The sequence below is a fragment of the Oryctolagus cuniculus genome, chromosome 4 (assembly GCF_964237555.1).
Source record: "Oryctolagus cuniculus chromosome 4, mOryCun1.1, whole genome shotgun sequence".
NCBI lineage: Eukaryota > Metazoa > Chordata > Mammalia > Lagomorpha > Leporidae > Oryctolagus > Oryctolagus cuniculus.
In genome coordinates, this window is record NC_091435.1 from 10,219,305 (window position 1) to 10,240,845 (window position 21,541).

At 48.7% G+C, this 21,541-nt stretch overlaps 1 protein-coding gene across 2 annotated transcripts in view; it reads left to right on the forward strand.

The window, feature by feature from the left end:
- Window positions 1-21,541, forward strand: part of RUNX1 (RUNX family transcription factor 1) — a 253,508-nt gene that overhangs the window by 190,250 nt on the left and 41,717 nt on the right. Inside the window, exon 6 of one of the 2 annotated variants that reach the window (XM_051833590.2) lies at window positions 15,728-15,919. The exons of the other annotated variant lie outside the window; for it this stretch is intronic. Coding sequence (XP_051689550.1) covers window positions 15,728-15,919 — 192 coding nt within the window. The remainder of the gene's footprint in view (window positions 1-15,727; window positions 15,920-21,541) is intronic. 2 annotated transcript variants of the gene reach the window in all.

The window sequence follows — 21,541 nt, forward strand, 5'->3', positions numbered from 1 at the left end:
AATACTTCTTTTAGAAGTGGAAAAGAAAAAAAAACTATGCAAAGGAGATCTGAGAATCCTAAATTTAAAAATTCATGAAGTTGCTATAAGGTTGCTTATTTTTGACATTTAATTAAACATTTATAAATTTTGATTTTTTTCCCAGCTTTTGTTTTGTATTTAGAACCAGTAAAATTTCTTTCCTGGCAACATTTCTAGGCTCTTGAAGCGTTCTGGGCACAGTGCCCAAGTCCCTAATGGGTACAATGGCCTTGCCCCCAAATGTCACACTTTGTGATAAACCAGGCAGGGGCAGCGTGTGGGGGGATCTCCTCTGAGAAACGTGGAGAGTCAGTGCCTGAGCGCCTGCCTGCGGTTCCTGTTCAGCGTGTGTGAGCGTCCCAGAAGAACCTCTGCCACTGTCCTAGACAAGGGCCCAGGAATGTGGCAGTCATGTAGGGTCAGCAGTCTCATCTGTCCTTCCCTGACCATCTGTGGATTCCATCTGTACACACGGAGTAGGCATCTAATGTGATAACCGAATGAAGCAGCATATTCAGGGGGAAATAATGGATTTCAGAGTAGTTGTCCCCCAGTGTCTGGGAGCGAGGGATTGATTCCATGGATACAGATATCATGGATGCTCAAGTCCCTCTATGCAATGCTGTAGCATTTTCATAGAACCTGTGCATATCCTCGTATGGACTGCAAGTGTCTCTCCATGCTTTGATGCAATGCCATGCGTTATAAACTGTTGTTATACTGCATAGGCTAGAGAATAGCTACAAGAAAAAGTCTGTACATATTTTATCCAGATGCATTTTTAAAAAAACAATTATTTTCAACCCATGCCGGTTGACTCATGGATGCGGGAGCCACGGAATAGGCTGCATTACAAGAACACATGAACTCCTGAGGTTGCTGAGCCACAGCCAAGCTCTGCAGGCGTGGAAACGTGGCCAGCCACCCTTTGAGTTTCCAAAACCCACGTGGCAGCTGGAGACCTTCCACGTTCATTGCCTGTGTGTTATGAGGCCCAACAGAGCTGCCTTGCCTGGGCTGGCTGGGCCGTGGCTGCGTACTTGTCTCCTATATGACCAGGCGTAGCCACAGCTGGCTGATGGGTGACAGCTGGCAGGTCAGAGCATCACAGCCCATTACACTCTGTCTGCTTCTCCACTTCTGAGTGGATTTAGAGTTAGTTTTTCATACCTTAGCCACTTTCCATTTTAAAAAAATGTTCTCAGAAGCTCAGGGTTTTCCCAGGAAGCCTTGTAGCTCAGAAAGGCATTAGTTAGAATTTGATACACTGAGTCTCATAGAACTCTGCCACTACAATCAAAAAAAAAATTCCAGAATTTTTGCATGAATCAGTAAAAACGACGCCCTCACACTGGACCCGTGTCTACGTTAACTAGAGTTAGTTTGCACTTTCTGTGTTCTCCTGCTCTTTCCATGTGATTTCCTTTAAAAATATTTTTAAAGGTTTCTTTTTTGCTGAAAGAGCATTACATGTTGAAATATGGAAGAAATAAACTAGGTGGAATCCATGACTGTGCCACAACTGCCTGATCAGACGTATCCAAAGACCCTGGCACTGAGCTGCATGGGAAATGGCTTTGTCATAGCATGACTTCCATCGACTTCCACTTGGAACTTGTACAGGATCGCTAACAAAACTCATGCAGTCAGTTGCCAAATATTCTGGGTCTATATCCATAGGGGAAAGCCAAGACAAGGAGAAAAAAACCTGCTTTAAGTACCCAAAGCAAACTTCTTTTCTGTTTGCCTTTTTAAAAGTAACACAATGGAATTAATCTGCCAAGTCCCTGGACCCCCATAAGAAAGTTAATGGCAACACATTACTTTGGTACGTGCACGATTTACGTATACTCAGGTTCCATTAAAGCAAATATTGACTAAAAGCCAGACTGTTCTCAAAATCTTTCAGTCTACTTTCCTGTCCTGAAACGTTCAACATCTGATATTTTATTTGTTTGTTAGATTTTTGTTTTTGTTTTTGTTCACCACGGCCTGGAAGTCATCTTCTGGTCATTGGAGATGAAAAGTAAACACTTGGAAGAAGTGCGTTCTTAAGTACTATATAAATTTATGGCCCTTTCTCTATTTGTTCCTGGTATCGCTGTTTTTATACTTACCTCTGAGTGGTTTTATGATATTTCCAGTTCATTCATTTCAAAGAGCTAAGGGGAAACACACTGGGTTCCTTCCTTCGCTCCTGTCTGACATCGCTCTCGGACCAGAGCCCTGGTGTACAGCAGTGACTGAGGATTGAAGAGGGGTGGGAGAGGGGTGGGGAGCCTGAACACCTGGCCTCGTCGCTGCGACTGACTTGCTGCATGTTTCCCCATCTGTAGAATGGGTTTCATGATACCCACCTTGCCAGAGAGGCGAGGGTTAGATGAGATAGGCCCAAAGGCTGCAGTGGTGGCCAACGGCCGTTGCCTCTCCTTTCCCAACCACACAAATCTCGTCAAGCTCAGTGTCCTGGGGTGTAAGGCCAGGAAAGTGTGAGCTCTGTTCTGTCGGGAATTCATGAACAGACGGGATGAAGTACAGGAGTCCCTCGCCACCCACAGGGCATTGGATCCCAGACACCTCCCACACAGGACAGCAGACTCTCAGGATGTTAACTCCCTTACGAAAAATACCATGCGGTGGGCATTTGGCTTGGTGCCTAAAGTGCTACTTGGGATATCCACATTGCGTGTCCGAGGGCCTGGGTTCAAGTCCCAGCTCCACTCCTGACTGCGGCTTCTTGCTGCAGCACACCCTGGCAGGCGGCAGGTGATGGCTCTGGTCCTGAGTCCTTGGTCCTGACGTAGGAGACCTGGATGGAGTCCCTAGCTCCTGGTTTTGGCCTGGTTCCACCCCAGCTGTTGAGAACATTTGGGAGGTGAACCAGCATTTGGGAGTTCTCTGTTTCTCTCCTCTCTCTCTTTCTCTCCCTCACCAATAAATAAATGGTAGAGTAACACAGTGTTTGTAAAGGGGGTGACAGAACATCCCTATAGGTTCAGTGCAGCCACAGTTTTTTTTTCTACAGATGCAGCATGTGTGCATCGTCAGGGCCGACTGCACTGCCCGTAAGGGCGGCGCAGGGCAGGGCACAGCGGGGCTGCGTCAGCGTTTGCTGCTTTCATCAAAACACATGTCACGAACACAGGTCACTTTTCCTCATCCCAGAGCCTTTACGTGGAATCCGCCCAACCGGGGGCCCCGTATTTGTCATTGCCAAGTTATTTTAAAAAGGAAAAAGTCCTGGCAAATGGGGCCCTTGAGATGCAGTACAATGAGGGCTTTTTTCTCATTTTCCTTCCACTCTACCTGTCGGTAACTCCAAACACCCAATCGCTGAACCGGCCTCCGTGGCCAGTTAACCCTGAACCAGCCTCCGCGGCCTGATACCCCCACTGAAGCACAAGCAAGGAAGCCATGTTGCCCTCCCTGCCTTTTTGTTCCCCAAACAGCTATAGATTTTCCCAAAAGGTAGCTGCTGTGTCTCAGCCAGGCATTGAGCACCTAGCGTCTAGAAGCTTCCGCCGAGTCCTCTAGCAGATGGGAATACTGCATGGGGCTGCTTGCGATGAATTGAAATGATGTATTTCAAAGTGTTTCTCTCCAGCGGTCTATCCACTAGATAATGGACGTATAATAGCTATTTAGGCAGTTGATAATAATAGGAATATCTATTATTGTTTCATGGTTATTATATGGGAATCATAGGGATCTTAAAGGAATTACGGTTTCTTGAAGGTAGCTTTCATCTCCTCGTGTCTTTCAGGATGGCGAAAAGAAAATTGTAGAGAAAAAAAGAGAGACAATGTAAATCAGCCACCATTACGATTATTCCACGCTTACAGAAATTGTAGCTTTGCTACCAGAGTATCTGATCATTGTCTTGCCTACACCTGTAGACCATTTAAGAGTGTAGGGAACACACTTCGTCAAGCGGCTGAGGGTCGAGTTTGATTTGAGCAGAATTTTCCAGAACGAAGCTGTTTTTTCTTCTACAACTTTCTGGCTCTTTTCAGTTATTTGTAATGAAACGCTTACATAGCCAGAAGGTTCAGGAGACTGTCAGACCCGACCCACACAGATCAGGGTGCAAGCAGCCGTGTCCTTATCCATCCCACCCCCACGCCAGTGGCTTTTTATATACGCTGCTAGCCTGAGATTTCTGGATTAGATTTCAGGGCGGCGAAATGCTACACCCTGGAGCTTTCGTGCTGGTTTCTCAGGACCAGTCCAAATCCACAACTGCTTGGGGCTGGGCTCCGCCAAGGCCCCGGGGCAGCTCGCGTCGGGAGGGAGTTCAGGGGGAAACCCTCCTAATCCTTGAGAGATTCTGCCAGTCTCGTTATACAGAGGTAACCAAGTGCAGGGAGAAAGAACTGGAGAGCGCTAGAATTTGAGTCTTGAGGGCTGGGCTGTGCTCCCAAACTGCTCTGTTGAACTCCGAAAGGAATTCTGAGCCCTGGGCAAGGCAGAGGCCGGCCTGGGCGCCCACGCGCGGCCTCTGGCTCCGCCTGGCTGCGGGAGGCACAGCGGCTTCAGACCACCTGTGTTTCCTCATCTGCAGAAGGGGCAGGGATTTGTGAGGTCCTTCTCAGCTCCCGAAAGGAGTGCCTGTGGGACAGCGCGCTCTCAGAGCCACATCTTCTCACTTCAGACGGGCGGCCAGGGCCCTGCGGTCAGCTGTCAAAGTGGGGAGGCCGCGTGGTGCCTGGGAACATGGGGGAGAGGCATGGAAGTGTGGATAAAGGCCCCTCCCCCCACCCAAGTGGCGTGCCTCCGTAGGGGAAATAGCCCTAACCAGATTTCCCATGACTTAGGCAACATTTAAAAAAAAAAAAAAGCCATCCTTACACCCACAAAGTGCTCGATTGTCCAAACCCCAGTGTGGCCCACTTCCCAAAGCTGTCCGGTCAGAGACCTTGGTGTTAATTCCTCAGCCAACGAAAAAAAGCCTGTGTGAGTCGTGTTAATTGTCAGCGTTTTCCTGAGCGGGGGCTGCCTCCTCCAAGTATTATGGGCTGTTCTTCAGTACCTGCCCTACCTATCTTCACAATCTAGCCGCAAACAGCTTCGGTTGACCACACCGCTTCCCTATTGAAAGTTAATACTGTTTGACTCACTCGGGGCTACCAACTTGCAGCCAAAGAAAACAAGGCAGAGAATAACCGGCTTGTATGGCATTTGGAAACCTCTCCAAAGCCCTGCTTTCAAAGTCCCGTACAGTAGCGTTACTATATCTCTCGGCTGCAGCTGCAAAGAAAATGAAGGAAGCAGAAGTGGCTTAAAAAATTTCTTTTCTTTTTTTTTTTTTAAAGAGGTTGGGGTGGGAGAAGGGAGTGGGGCCGGGAGAAGGCGGAGTTCTCTGGGCCTGCTCCACTTTGCTCTGACACCCCGCGGTACTCCCACAGAACAGGGCCGAGTTGAAAGAGAGCGCGCTGTTTGTTGAAAAGGCAGCTGTGCTGTGGCCCGTGTAACAGAGCGAGGGAGGAGCAGGGAGGCTGAGCCCACGCGGCCCAAGGGGAGGGCTGGGGAGGACGTGGATGGGAGAAGGTGGTGGCTTTGGCTAGGGAGGCAGCAACGCCTTCTCTTCCTTCCTTCTGTAGCTGAAGTGGCCTGGCCTGTCCACCCCGGGGCTAGTTCTGCCCAAGACCTGAGCCTCAGATGTGGTCATCAGGCTGGATGGGGGGCACTGGTGACTTGGAACACAGAGGACGTTCCCTCCCGGTGTCACCCGGCAGAAGGTGGCAGCAGCCTTTCCGTCACCATGCAGGGACTCTGGGAGTCCAGGCAAGTAGCCACTTGCTGGCTAGAGGCTGCTCCCGGCTCCTGCTCATGACAGGGGGTAGAAGTCAGCCTGGTGCCTGGGTGAGGTTGTCATCCCCAGAACACCCTGATGGCTTGTTCTCCGCAGGGAAAGGTGGGGCTCCGAGTCAGTGAAAAACCCGTGCCTGGTTCCTGCAGGCTTTCTTACCAGAAAATGCTGAGCTCGCGGCTGAGCTGCCTGCTCGGCTCCAGCGTCAGTCCCAGGGTTTTGTGACAACCCTGTCTTCAGTTGGCCCTGATGACAGCAGGCGGGGCTGAGCCTCGGAGGCTGCCCTCGGAGGCTGGGAGGCCCTGGGACCCAGCAGGCACCGAGTTTAGAAATGGGAGGGAGTCTCCTCGGCCCTTTCAGAAGTGCAGGGGAGTGCGGGTGCGGGGCACCCTGCTGGGCCAGCGCTGCAGGATGAGTATAGCCGGGGAGAGGGGGCCTTCGTTCACTCACACCCGCATTCAGTCAGCACTGGCCTGGGCGTTGCCCAGCCTCGCAAGGGCCCTCAGTTTACCCGGGTCCTGTCCAAACTCGCTCAGTGTCTCTGCTGTGTACACCCGCTGCCTGCTGGCACAGGTGGAGGTACCCGGCCTCTGGGGAGGTTTCTGCCCCCCCCCCACCCTCTAGCCTGGCCTGTCCACCATGGGGCTTGGCTTGCTCCAGACATGTATGTCAAAGCTGTTCAGAGGCCGCAGGTGCAGTTCAGGAGTTGATGTTCACCTCTCTGCCCCACCCCCACCTGCCACCTGCCTCCACTCTGGGGCAGGAGCTCTGCCAGTGAACAAATCCAGTCACTGCCTGTGTCCTGAGGGGGACCCTGTGATGCTTCCTGTGTGTGTGTGTGTGTTTCTGTGTGTGGGAGTATATGTATGTGTGTCTCTGTGTGCATGTGTGTGATTTGTGTGTGTACAGTGAATGTATGTACTATGTTTTCCTCTTTGTGTATATGTGCATGCGTGTTTTGTGTACTGTGTGGTATATTGTATATGCATTTGGTATACATGTGTGGCATGCATATGTGTGATATGTGGCTGTGTGTATGTATATGATGTGACTACATATGTATACTGCGTGTGCAGTGTGCATATGTATATGATGTGTGTACCTGGTATGTGAGCAATGTGTGTATATGTGCTGTGTGGTGTTTGAATGTATATGATATGTATGGTGTGTGTGTGATGTGTCTAAGTATAGAGTATATGTGTGTATAGAGTATGTATGATGTATGGTGTTTGTGGTGTGTTTAGCTATATAATGTGTATAGTATGTCTATGATGTGTACATATACATATATATAGTATAATGTGTAGGCATGTGTAATGTGTGTATGTATACAGTGTGTGTGCTATGTGCATATGTATTTGGTGTGTGTATGGTGTGTGTGCTCTATGTATATGTATATGATGTGTGTGTGGTGAATATGCGCTATGAATATATGTATTTGGTGTGTGTGTGTATGGTCCATGTGTGCTAAGTGTATATGTATATGGCGTGTGTGGTGCATGTGTGCCATGTGTGTATGTGGCATGTGGCATATGTGTGCTGTGAATATATGTATACAGCACGTGTGTGTATGTGGTACCTATGTGGTGTATGTGATGTGTATATGTATAGTTTGTGTGTGTGTGTGTGTGTGTGTGTGTGTGAAGGTTCTCCTTACAAGGAAAGAGAAGCCACTGCTGCTCTCGGCTTGCATTGGGGTGCTGTGCTTAGCTCAGCACAAGGATCTTTATAGATTCTTTCGTAGTTTTTAGTGTGGGGAAAGGAAAGAGGAGCTGAGTTTTGCTGACTGATCGAACATCTAATGAGACAACTCTCTGTGATGCTCCGTGTGCTCATTTATGACATCTTTCACCACCAGACAGTTTTTCTAGTTGAAAACATTAATCCCAGCATTCCCGAATGAGTGCTACGTCGCTGACATCTCACGGAGGTAGGCTGGGTGGCAGCGTTGTGAGGGATCTGAGCAGTCAGTTGGTTGTTCGTCGGCATTTAGTGAGTCTCATACGTGCTGGGGTTCTTACAGGGCACGAGGGTCAGAGACAGCGGCTGTGTTGTGGAGCCTTCCAGTATAGTGGGCCAGGGTATGAGGGAGTGATCCAGAGAAAACCACAGCCAAAGGGCTAGGGCTTAGCCGGACGCAGGAGAGTTTGCGGCTTCAGGTGTTCAGGAATTCTTCAGGGAGAAGACATCTGATCAAATGCTTCAGGATGGGAGAGACAGGTCCACAGGACTCGGGGAAGAATGTTCTGGGCAGAGGAAACAATAAATGCACAGCCCTGAGGCAGTGCTACAGGAGCCAGGGAGAGGTGAGGTGGCCGTGTAGCTGGAGCAGCAGAGAAAGTTCCCACGTCTGCCTTGTGGTTTCAAAGCTGTTCACCTTGGAAAGCAGGCTAAGCAGAATGCCCGCCTAACCTCCCAGACGTGCGAGTTGTACTTGAGAATCAGGTCCCCCTTATATGGACGGGGCTAGTACAGTCCACTGTGCATGGGGGGACTCAGTGGACATGCACTTGCCTGTTGCCACCTGCATGAGAATACAGCTCTTCTCAGACAAAGGCATGGCCGTCCCTGTTGGCATCTCTAGGATGCTCTGAGTAAGTAGAAAACGCTTGCGTGACCCAAGAAGGGCTGGCACCCTTACAGGGTTGTCTCTGTGGGCTTGATGTGGCTTATCCACCTCCAGGGTGACCTTAGCATCCCACCTGCTCTGGGCTCAGCCTTGGAAATGGAAAGAGAGAAAAGCAAGAAAGACTTGGTGCAGTCTTGCAAGAAGAGAGGTGGGGTCTGCCGTCTAGGGGTGTTAATACCCAACTGTTCAAAAGTGTGCTGGTGAAAACAGCAGGAGGCAGAGCATGAATTCTTAGGATGCTTTGTGCCAAGGTGCCAACCACCAGCACACAGAAAGGTGGGGCCGGCCAGGTGCAATCAGATTAGAAGACAGACCTGCTGGATGTTTGGATTCAGGACTGGCTCTCAAGGGCCAGGTATCTGCCTGAAAAAAAGACAGAAGGAAATCTTGGAAAGTCGTAATGTCACATGCAGTTGTTTAAATAAAGCCTTGCTTAGAGTCGTCCAACCAGAACTGGCTGAGCAGATAATCGCAGCAGATATAATTGCGATGGATGCTTTCAGAGCCCCTTGGAGTAATCCATCTTAGTCCTTTAATTCCCGGCTTCCAGATAAGGAGGCTGAGTGATAAAGAGACTTGCTCTTGTCCACAGCAAAGTTTGATAGAAAAGCAGATTTACAACAGAAGATTCTTAATTCCCAGACGGGCAGTCACGTTCCTCTGGTGCCATGTTGTTTCGCTACAGCGACTTAGGGCGACTGCATAAATGCCCTCATCCTATGGGCACTGAGGTCTTACTGGCTCTGTCTCTAGTGGGGAGTGACAGGTCTCACGTGGCTTTCCTGCCATTCCCCAAGGTCCTCTTCCCTCACATGAAGAGCGGGAGTTACCTCCTACTGGAGAATCAGGTTCGCCTTATTGATCAGTCTGATAATGGTGACAGTCACTCCAATAGAACCAGCTCATTGGTTCTGACCATCACTACCATAAGGACAGAGTTTGGCACTTCCACCTGCTCTGTAGGATAAACAAGTTTAAAAAATAAAGAAAAAGACCACCAAATAGTTACTGCCAAACAGGCCACCACTCAGTGCTGTAGACACCCCATCTAAACAGGATTTAGGTATACAGTTGGCATGGACATTTAGTCTAAACACAGTTTGGTATATAGTTGGCCCTTTGTGGCTTCCAAATTGATGGGTTCAACCAACTGTATATCCAGAATATTTGGAGGGGAGGAAATTGTAGTGGTGGTGAATATGCAGACTTCTTGTTCTTGTTCTTATTCTCTAAACAATGCAACTGTTTCCATAGCCCTGACAGGGTATTAGATGTTCTAAGAAATCTAGAGATGATTTAAAGTATAAGCAGGATGTGTGTGGGTATTATGAGGGTACTTCAAAAAGCTGGCAGGCAAGTGGACTTAAAATAAGTTTATTTTGGAGGAAAACGTTTTGAAATCCAAGCATATGAGGGATCTTCAAAAAAGTTCATGGAAAATGTGTACTGTGAAAAAAAACACTTCATGGATTTCAATATTTTGGCCCCTGTTAAACTAATCTTCTAATTTCATTTTCCATGAACTTTTTGAAGAAGCCCTGTATGTGAAAATGACATCATTTTATAGTAGGAACTTGAGTATCTGCGGACTTTGGTATACGTGGGCGTCTTAGAACCCACCCCTTGCAGTTCCTGAGGGCCAACCTCTTTCCCTGCACACAGCAAATCAGAAGCAACTAGGAGAAGGGAAGTAGTGGGGCACAGCGGAAGCTCGTGCGCCCCTTGGAGGGGCCTCTCCCTCCTGCACACACTCCCAGCGTGCCCCTGCACCAGCAGGAGCAGAGGCACCTGGCACCTGCCCAGAAACCCAAGTGCCTGGGCCTCTACCCTGCTGGGCTGGCTAACTCCAGGGCATGCTCAAGCTCCCAGCTGTGGCTTACGGTGTGGCTCTTGCTCTGGGAGACCCCAAGGAGGACCCCAGAACACGAGTGGGACTGTGAAGGCAGAGCATTCAGAAGTCAAAGTGCTCCAGTGCCCCTGTGGTAGAAACACGTGTAGAACGTGTGCCTTTCCTCTGTTCACGCTGGGTTCCCAGCAGCTTGTATTTCCAGGTGACCTGAGAGTGGTGTGTGTGCACTGGGAGGTGTTGAAGGGGCAGATGTGTTTTCAAATGGCTGTGTGACATTGGATAAATGACACAACCCTTCTGAACCTACTTCCTACACCCTGAGTTTAAAACTGAGGCTGTGGCCGGCGCTGCGGCTCACTACGCTAATCCTCGACCTTGCGGCGCCAGCACACCGGGTTCTAGTCCCGGTCGGGGCGCCGGATTCTGTCCCGGTTGCCCCTCTTCCAGGCCAGCTCTCTGCTGTGGCCAGGGAGTGCAGTGGAGGATGGCCCAAGCGCTTGGGCCCTGCACCCCATGGGAGACCAGGAGAAGCACCTGGCTCCTGCCTTCGGATCAGCGCAGTGCACCAGCCGCAGCACGCCGGCCGTGACGGCCATTGGAGGGTGAACCAACGGCAAAGGAAGACCTTTCTCTCTGTCTCTCTCTCTCACTGTCCACTCTTCCTGTCAAAAAAAAAAAAAAAAAAAAAACCGAGGCTGATTTTTCTTCAGCTGATTTCTCTGATCTTTCTTCAGTTCTGAAGTACTCTAGCCTCATGCTGTTCTCTTAGCTTTATATATGAGATGAAATTGGGAAGTGAGGCTACCAATATTTATATAATATTGGGTAATATGCAAACATACACATGTAATATGTGTTATAATATATAATATACTGCATATATATGTGTTTTGTATTATGCAGTATAAATGACATCTCAGTGATATTTGTAGAATATTGGATAACATCTAAACATGTATATATACTATGTTTTATAATATATTGCACACATATATTTTTATAGTATATTGTATGCAGGATATCTAAGTGACACATAATATTGGGCATTATTTCTCAGCGTTAAATCAGCTGACAGATGGTTAGATTTGCAGTTAGCAAGGTGTATGTCTTCCCCCTGCAAGTAACTTCAAGTTATGATCAAGTTCATGTTCAGTATGATCACTTCAAAGCCACACTGACCCCAGAATCAGCAAGTTAGTCTGCTGTATCAGGAGCGAGAGGTGTCCTCTACACACATCGACTTCTTCTCCATGGCCATAATCTTAGAAAATCATAGAAAATCTTTTATATATTTATGTATTCTCATGGCAAGATCCCTGTAGTGAGATTGGGCGGCAATACCTTTGGAAATACAGTTATCCTTTTCAAAGTGAGCACGTGAGACCCAGGCATTCTTTTAGAAGAACCACAGTTTTAAGCACATACAGACAGAGATGTGTATCTTTTTGGTGTTATCATTTTGTGCACGTTTTTCTCAACTCATCACGCCAGGGCTTTGAGTTCGTGTCTTCCTAATGTTTTTGCTGATAATACATCAGGACAACTTGTCAACCCATATCAGCAATGTGGACAGACACGTTGGTGACTGCCTGAGAATTCCTTATTCTCTGTAGCCAAAGTCTCCTAAGAAAAGGCGGCAACATAGCCTTATCTATTTTCCTTTACAGAAAATCATACATTTAAGTTACTTACAGCTACAGATCACAGCGGTACATTGAAAAAGGAAGCTCATTTATCAATGCGCTATGCATGCCTGCTCAGTATAGTTTTTTTTAAAATGTTTCTTTCTAATTATTTGAAAGGTAGGACAACAGAGAGAGAAGAAGAGAGAGAGAAAGATCTTCCATCTGCTGATTCACTCCAAAAATAGTTGCAATAGCCAGATCTGAGCCAAGCCAAAGCCAAGGAGCCAGAAACTCCATCCAGGTCTCCCACATATGTGGCAGGGGCTCAATTACTTGGGCTATCTTCTACTGCATTCCCAGGTACCTTAGCAGGAAGCTGGATCCAAAGCAGCAAAGCCAGGACTTGAACCAGCACTCTGATGTGGGATGCCAGCATAAGAAGCAGTGGCTCAACCCACTGCCCCAATGCCAGCCTCTGCTTGGTATAATTTTTATATGAGAAATCTGAAAGCTGTCCTCATTATCCATCACAAAATATTGTAACTTTTTTCCTTATTTTTTATGCCATTGCATATGTAATAAAATTCCAGTCAAGTACTTTTTCTCGAAAATGTGAAAAATGGTAATGGAAGAATTTAGGTTACTTTTCAGATCTGCTCAGGATTCAGTCAAATGTCCCAGTCTGAAATCTTAAGGTGGTGTCTATTTTTAGCACCACTAAAACCAAAAACATTCACAACTGATTTCTAACAGACTCAAAATGCCAGACTTCCAACAGGCCTATGTTCAGGGCTACATGGTCATTCTACCAGAAAGTGGAGTCGGGGGTTGGATTTCCTGTGGCCCTCTGAAATCTAGTACTCAGTAAGAAAGAAGCAAAGTGAATTTGATAGTGAGCAATTTCCATATTCCTCTATTTAAAATTCAGGGGGCAAATCGACATTTTAATTGCACACAGATACAGGAAACTGCAGACATAAAGCGTTCATTTTCTGCAGCTTGGAAGTTTATATCGGAAGCTCCTATATTTCATGCAAAATATTGCTCTTTGGCATGAAGTCTGAAGGTTTTAGAAAAGAATTAGGTGTTTCTTGGATCTAGCTTACAAATGCATCTGAACCACACCTTGAAGATAATGATGAGTTTCATTTCCCCCTGTGCCCTGGTGTTACGATCCGCCTCCCATCACTCTGGTGAGGATGGGGTCAAGTTCCCACCAAGGACAATATAATAACACTGCTATGTACTCCCAGGCCCGCACGTGGTAGGGGTGTGGAATGAACTCTTCCCCAATCCTCCGGCATTACACTCAGCCCTGAGAGTCTCAGGGCTTAGGAAATAGCTTAGAGTGAAGACTTGTTTTCTCTGAGAGTTATGCCTGAACATTCCTGCTAAAGCAGGCAGTCATCAGTTAATCTCTGTAAATGACTGCGCTTTGGCAGGTGTTAGCTGGTACAGAATCTGCTCACATGTTAAAATTATTTTTTAAGCACAGTGTAATGGGGATAGGGGAACTAACAAAACAAAACAAAAAAATTCAGAGTGTGTCTGGCCACAGGAGTGGCATACCTGACATGACTTATGCCAGTTTGGTATCGCCGGGGTATGTGTCCCCAAATCTGGTGGCCAAGGCAGACACAACTGGCAGTCTGTAGTCAAAAGCTGGCCCAAGGTTCCACTATGGCCAGCACCACATGCTAAGAATGATCTTGATCACTCTTTCCCTGGTTCAGAAGCTGCGCTTAACCCAGCGCTCTTCAAAAATGCTGTGCTGTCTGCGGGATCTGAGCTTTTGGAGTGAAGACAGCACTGCTGGAAGCCTCGCGCCTACAGGCATTCTTTCCGAGGTGGCCGAACTCTCCGGAACTGTGTTTTCTGCCATTTTCTTTCTTCAGTCCTAGTGACAAGCACCTAGGCTGTGGTAGGCACTTCAAAGACTGAACCGTTGTGTTTTGCACTGTTTTGGAGTCGGAATTGTTTTTATATCAGAAAAGTGCAGATTTTTCAGTTTGATTATCAGGAAGCTGAGAAGTTTGTCACAAAGATAAGAGGAGGGAAGAGTCCAGGAAGGCTCCATCCAGGGACACTGAGTTACACTGTGATTGACCAAAATAGAATGTTCTAGAAAAAATATTTTTTCCACTTCTGAGGGGATGGGAAGATGGGAGCTGCTTAGGGACTGGACCCTTTTATCCACAAAGCTGCCGGTAAGAGGCCTGTCCTCCGTGGGCTGAGCTTGTGTGACTCAGAGTGTTTGCATTCGAGTCAAGTGTTGTGAGCTGGAGCGCTGAATCAGAGACCAGATTTGCCTTGGTGATGCGTGAAAAGTGGGAGCGTTGCGTTTGAACTGCACAAATATTATGCTTAAATGTTTTTCCTCATTTTGGAGCCAAACAGGTCTTGTTAATGATAAAATCACTGCAATATAGTGGGCCCTTTTTCTGGTCTGGAATTTGAGACGGTGTGAGCTGTGCCAAGGGGCCCTGTAGCAGGAAGAAAGGACAGGCCGTGGAGATTTGGAACTGTAATACAAGTCAAACCATTTAATTTTATAATGGTGGCATGGGGAGCCGGGTGACGCTGTCCTGCTCCGGGCCCCACGCCGAGGGGACCCTGAGCCCTGAGCCGAGGGAGAGCATCAAGGGTCCTCTTTCTAATCTGGGATTGTACCGGGGCATGTGAAAGGGCAGTTGGTAGAGGCCACAGGACAGCCACTTCTCCTGGCTTGTGTTGAGGCCATTTGACCATTTAGGGTTCATGAAATCGGTCAAGGACTCTTGGACAGCCCTTGAGGGTGAGGAAGGAGCGGGAGGCCATCTTGCAAAGAGCAGTGACACACACAGTCCCGCTGTGCCCACAGCCCCCCGTGGGAGGTTTAAAGATATTTTAATGGGAGATTAAGGGAGAAAACTGAATCTGTCTCATAAGAGTGGCCTCTGCTGCTGCCTGGTGACAGGGATGCTGATGAGGACCAGGGAGAGGACAACTGCCCTACACAGGGACACTGAGAGACCCAATTCCCACCTTGGGTTCCAGAACCCAACAGGGAAGCTCACTGAATTGCTGGCATCCCCTCAGGCTTCCATGGTGCCTGGCCTCCTGGGAATGTTGGACCAGATCCAGGCTACACCTTCCTGCCTCCTCCGTCTCCGGGGTGTACCTGGGGACTGGGTTTCAGGGAAGAGGGTGCACCCCTGAGCAGCCTGCATGGGGTGGGAGCGAGGCCATGCATGGAACAGGAAACCTGGCCTCCTGGGAGGCTGGGGGTTGCAGTCCTGCTCAGCTTCCTGTAGGAAGGGGTGTGGTGCTAAGCTCCAGGGCCCACCTCACTGCCTCTCAGAACTGTGGGTGGTTAGGTTTGCAGTAAGGAGCAGCCATCCTGATGCCACTAGATGCCACTCTCCTGGTTGCCCTAGCACAGCCCATAGCACGTGGCCAAGTGCCAACAACTAATGTACCTTCTTTCCCTCCCACCATCACCACTGCCACCAAGCCCCAGACCCTCTGGAGGCATCTTCAGGGGGTCGGTGTGGGTGCCATGTTCCCACCCACTGGTTGCTCTGAGGAATGGGGCCCCAGTCCGCTGTGGGGACAATAGGTCCTAAATTCCCATCAGCAGCCAGCCCGGTGGGCAGATCTCTTGCAAGTCTACACTGGGGGTGAGGGGAGAGGGAGGGGAAAGAGAAGCAAACCCCCTATTTTAGAAAATCTGCAATACATTGTCTGATCTCTTCCCTCCCTCCTCCCCTGCCTCCTCTCCCCCCCCCACCCCTCCCCACCCGCCCCCACAATAGGACATCGTCAGAAACTAGATGATCAGACCAAGCCCGGCAGCTTGTCCTTTTCCGAGCGCCTCAGCGAACTGGAGCAGCTGCGGCGCACGGCCATGAGGGTCAGCCCACACCACCCAGCCCCCACGCCCAACCCTCGGGCCTCCTTGAACCACTCCACTGCCTTTAATCCTCAGCCTCAGGGTCAGATGCAGGGTAAGTACCTGGGGATGGAGCCCACTCCCCGCCTCGTCCTGTCCGGGGACCACCGCCACGGCCTGGCCCCATGCCCAAAGCCCATCACACCAGCCATGGTTTTTCCCGGATACTCAAAGGCAATGTCCCCGAAGCAGCAGCATCCCCCAGAGAGCTTGTTAGAAATGCAGAGTTGCGGGTTCCATGTGCCTGCTGAGCCGGCTCTGCATGATACCAAGATCGCTGGGTGGAGAAGCTGTCTGGACACAGGGGTGCCATGGCTGTGCAGTCCAGGGCTGGATGGGTAATGTCATGGCCCCAGATATCTGTGGGGGTTGAGCTCTGGGAATTCCCCTGTACACACCCAAATCTGCGCTGAGGATGCTTAAGTCCCTGTGTAAAGTGGCATGATGCTTCTTCTCTCTCTCTTTTTTTTTTATAAACCATGCGCATCCTCCTGTGTGTTGTAAGTCTTCTCTAGTTGACTTATCATATGTACCACAGTGTAAATGCATGTAAACAGTTGTTATACTCTATGGTTTAGGCAGTAATGGCAAGAAAACAAGTTTATAGATATTCAATTTAGCTGCAGTTATTTTCCCCCAAATATTGCCTGTCTGTGGTTGGTTGAATCTAGGGATATAGAATCCATGGGTGTAGAGGACCCGCTGTATGTATGCATCTTGAATTTTGTTAAAAGTTCACCTGGACTTTGCTCTTTTCTTCTATCCATGAAGCTTAAGCACAGACACACACACACACACACACACACACACATCAAGAAGATGTTTCAAGGTTTTGTCTTCAGATTATCTGTGAGGTTTGTATCTAATATGTATTTGTTTAAGAATATTAATAGTAGGAACGTGAGGATGCCATAACACCCAGGATATTATCTGAAAATCAATAAAGAATGCAGGCCCCTCACCCCCACTGGGCTAGCTGGCAATTGTGAAAACTCTGTAAAATGCAAAAATTGCATTAAACCCGCTGTGCCAAATGAGATAATACACAAAGTGCATTTACATTGTAGAGCTCCTGACGTCAGCGACTGTTTGCTCTGTGCTACCATTTCAGATATCCAAAATGCAGTCGTTTTCTGGGTGCCCTGCAGCACACAGCTGTACAGGGTATGGTCACGGGAAGAGCCCTTTCTCAGAGGAGCAGGCTGGTTCAGCAACAAGAAATAAACAACACATCTGGAGAAAAGGGCAGGGGGCCAGCCACGGAGGCGGTGTCTCCTTGCCCCTCGGGGACCGTGGAAAGGAGCCTCCCCAGGCCTTCTCTGGAAGTGAGTGGGACTGTGGGGGGACACCGCAGGGTGTCAGGGCTGATGGCTCTTGTGTGGGGCTCTTGCCAGCCTGAGACCTAGCCCATGGGGGGAGGTGCTCTGATTTGAGTGGAAAATCCCCAGAGCAGTCTTCCCATAGGATACTTGTGCTGTGCGCACAGCTGTCGGGGGGCCCCACGGGGCAGCCCCTTGTACAAACAGATGCTCCAGGGATGCCTCTCTTCTGCGGTCCCAGGGCTGCACAGGGAGAGGTCCCATGCAGTCCTTGGTTTCTTGGTGTTTCATGATCGTGAATAATCATTACAACAGGCACCTTGGTTTCTAAGAATTCCAAAATGCATGTGTGCGTGGTAAGTTAGGTCAAATGGTAGGTTCAATGGAAGAGATGACTTGTGGTGAGATGGCAAGAAGTGGGGCAGGTGCTAAGGACACAGGGATACTGATGGCTGCTAGCCCTGCCTCCCGCCTAGAGATGGCTCGAGGCCACCCACATGGGTCATTTTAAGAATCTGACTCCTGATTTACCAAATATGATGGACTTGGGATGCAAGCCTCTTTCTGCATTTTTCTGTGATAAAAATCTCAAAAGGATTCCTTCATCTCGTGCTTAGGGTCATTTACATTCTCTTATGTCATCCATGGGACTCCAGGTATAAAACCAAAGGGGAGACGTCTGCTTTCTCATTCTCTGACTGCTTGGCTGATCACTTGTACTCCGTGGTTGGTAATGGGCTCTAACCTTTTGTACTGTGAGTAGAACAGAAACATTAAGCATTTTTAAAGACGGTAGAAAACTCCACCACAGGAGGGGCAGGGTGGAAGGGTCCCCCCTTGAATCGACCCTCGTTGGAGTGAATCTAATCCGATTGCCCTCTTTGTCAGTATGCCTCTCCCACCCCACCACCCCCAGATATCAAGGGAGGTGGCCTGATGCCTTCTTGCCCTCACCGTCAGCAGCTCTGGGCAGGCATGGCATTGGAAGGACTTTGTGCTGTGTGCTTTGAGGAGTATCAGATTTAACACCAGCCATCACCCATTTCGTTCCTTTGACAAATTTTTTAGCTGTGCAGCCTTCTAAGCCGTCATAAGCTACTTTTCGAGGGCCCACGGGGCTGGCTCTCCACCCCTAAGCGAGTGTTAACTACACTGCTGATATGCTTTCTTGCCAAAATAGGAATTTGCGATCCCACGCCTCGCTTGCAACATGGCAGGAACAACTTTTAAAAAAACAAGCGCCCGAGATAGTTTCCTGTAGAACGACTTTTCCTCTTTCTTTCTTTCCTTTTGTTTTCTTTCCTTTCTTCCTCATGTAAGAAAATGCTGCTTTACACTGGTCATGTTCTGAGTCGGCCCTGGGGCTCTTTTGCTTGAAATTAGAAAGTTAACAGGGATAATAGGAAAGTCTCTTTCAGCCAAGCCCTTCATTTTGTTCTTGACATGTAGGAAGATGGTTATTTTCCAGGCTGAGCCCCAGAGCTTCTGTATTATATGTAAGAGGATACATTAAGGACCACAGCGTGTGTTTATGACTCTCTTTGAAATCGCAGTTGCAGTATTAAGAAAAATATCTCAAAAGTGGTCAGAGCGGTTCTGCATCGGGCCCTGCAGACCTGGGAATTTTTTTTTTTTTTTCAGCTTTACAAAAGCATGAGTAACTGGAGCCTGGCAGAGATGGCCTAGGTTTGTGGAGAGGCTGGGGACGAGACTAGCTCAGGCTTCAGGGGAGTGGTACCTGCTCCTCCTACTCCGGCGGCAGGAAATCATGGCCAGAGACCCGCTCCGCTGTGTGTCTAGAATCAGATGTGCTTTAGAATCATTCAAGTTCGACGTCTGGAACAAGGTGCAGAGAGAAAGGAGAGCTGGTTGCCATGCCACCAAACCACTGTTTATTTGTTGAGGTTTTCATTATAAAGGAGCTCAGGTTAATTTCAGCCTACTATTCGACCAGGTCTTAAAACTGAGTAGAAAGCCATTTTGTCATGGTTACACATGTATGCAAGTCAAAATGGCATCACCGACTTCCAACAGTCTATTCTTTGCATTCTTTTGTATCCCTCTTAAAAGATGGGGTGGTACAGAGTCTCAGTATATGTGATACTGATGGCCGTTGGATCATACCTCCCACTTAGCCATCAGGCCACACAGGTGATTAGTTTTAAGAATTTGACTCCGGCTTTACCAAGTATGATGAGCCCCATGTAAGGTGATTTCTGGGGAGATGGAGGGATCTGTGTTGGTGCAGAGTATAATCAAACCCAGATAAATTAAGCAGCCAGTTTTGTTCTTGCGTGGGTTGCCACAAACATCAAGGCACAAGGTTGAACTCGTTCATTGGACTGGTGGTTATATATCTTGTCACATACAGTGACATGGTTTATAGACAGAGAAATCAAGCCCCAGAAGTTAAAAGTTAGGCAAGTTCGTAAGTGATGAACTTGGACTCAAACCCAGATCTTTGTTGCTGCAAAGCCTGTGTACAGGAGACAGGAGGTAGCAGGTTCTCCTGGACTTGTACTTTTGGGCTGAGGATGGCTGAGCTATGAGGCTGTGTGGAGAAGAGTCCCAGTCACCAAGGGAGAGCTGGGGAGAAGTCCTGGGCTAGTCATTGCCCATTTAGGAGCCCCTGTTGCATGTGTTCTGCCCTGATTAGGTGTTACTAAACGTTTTAACTCTGGGGCTGGGCTCCGTGATGGGCACCTTAATAAAATGCCTCCCTTTGGCCCATGGACGTTTGTTTCTAAATGTGGAGGGGAAGGAAAATTTAACACGGAGTAATGAATCTACCTCTAAGAGGGATGCGTGGAAGGTGAGGACTTCCCGGCCACTCTTCCTGTACTTTATTGGAGTCTTCCTACCCCTAAGTCTCTCCTGTGGCATCCACTGGAACCATAGCCCTGGTAGTATCGAAACCCAGGCAACATCTGGTCAGCTTTTAGGGCTATGGGAACCTTGTGTGGATGGCTAAGAGGAGGCCCTGATCTCTCAAGTCACCTACTGACTTTTAGGATTCCGAATAGCTTTTGTTCTGACAGTTATTTTCCCCGAATGGTGACGTCACTTTGGAAGGACCGTGTTCTGGTGTTGCTTCCCGTGAAACTGAGTAACCTTGGCTTCTCAGCTGTGTGGTGTTGCTTGTGTCCGTGACCTTCTCTCTTTCTCTGAGTGAGCAAAGGAAGAAAACCTTCCTCTCCCTTGCAGGAGAAAAATCCCCTTTCCAGCCTCGGGGCTAAAATATCCAATTCATGGTGTTGCTTTTCTTTGCTCTCCCCCCGGCCCCTGTTCTAGCAGTTCCAGCATTTTATTTATTTATTTTTAAAGATTTATTTTATTTATTTGAAAAGCAGAATTACGGGGTGTAGGGGGAGACAAAAAGAAACAGAGAGAGAGAGAGAGGGAAATCTTCCATCTACTGGTTCACCCCCACAAACGGCCACAATGACCTAGGCTGGGCCAGGCTAAAGCCAGGAGCCTATAACTACTCCATTAGGATCTCCCACATGAGTGGCAGGGGCCCAAGCACTTGGGCAACCTTCTGATGCTTTCCCAGGTGCATCAGCAAAGAACTGGGTCAAAAGTAGAAAAGCCAAGAATGAAACCAGCACTTACGCGGGATGCAGAAGTTGTAGGCAGTGGCTTAAACTACTGCACCACAACACCATTTCCTGTTCTAGAATTTTAAAACCAAAGTGGGGTTTATTTGTGTGGGGAGCAGCTCGGACTAGACTAAGTTACTGGAATTAAGACTTATTCTATGCATCTGCTCTCCTCTGTGGGGAGCAGCTCGGACTAGACTAAGTTACTGGAATTAAGACTTATTCTATGCATCTGCTCTCCTACAATATGGCGCTGGGAGAGGAGAAAACAGCTTCTACCCAGCTGCCTCCAGTTCAACCAATAAACTGTAGGACTTGCTCCTGATTGGAGAGCAGCGTACTCGGCGTGTGGGCAGCCGAGTTGGGATTGGCGGAGGAGGACTATAAAGGAGGAGAGAGACGGCATGCACCAGGAACATCTATGGGGAACATCTAAGGGGAACATCTAGCTGAAGGAACACCCGTGCAGCCCCCGAGAAGAGCCGGCCGGCGGTGTGCCGCTCCCCTGCGGAAGTGGGGAATGTGGCCAGGGGGAACTGCCCTTCCACGGAGGTGGAAGGGATAGTAGCCAACCCGGGAAGAACCAGCAGCAAACCCGGGGAGGGCCGAGCAGACGAAAGAACAGCGCAGGGTCCTGTGTTGCTCCTCCACGAAGACGGGGAGCGACATAATGGTGCCGTGACTCGGATATGAAGCCTAGGCAGGGTTCAGTGTCGTTCCTCCACGAAGAGGGGGAGCGACATAGTGGTGCTGTGACTC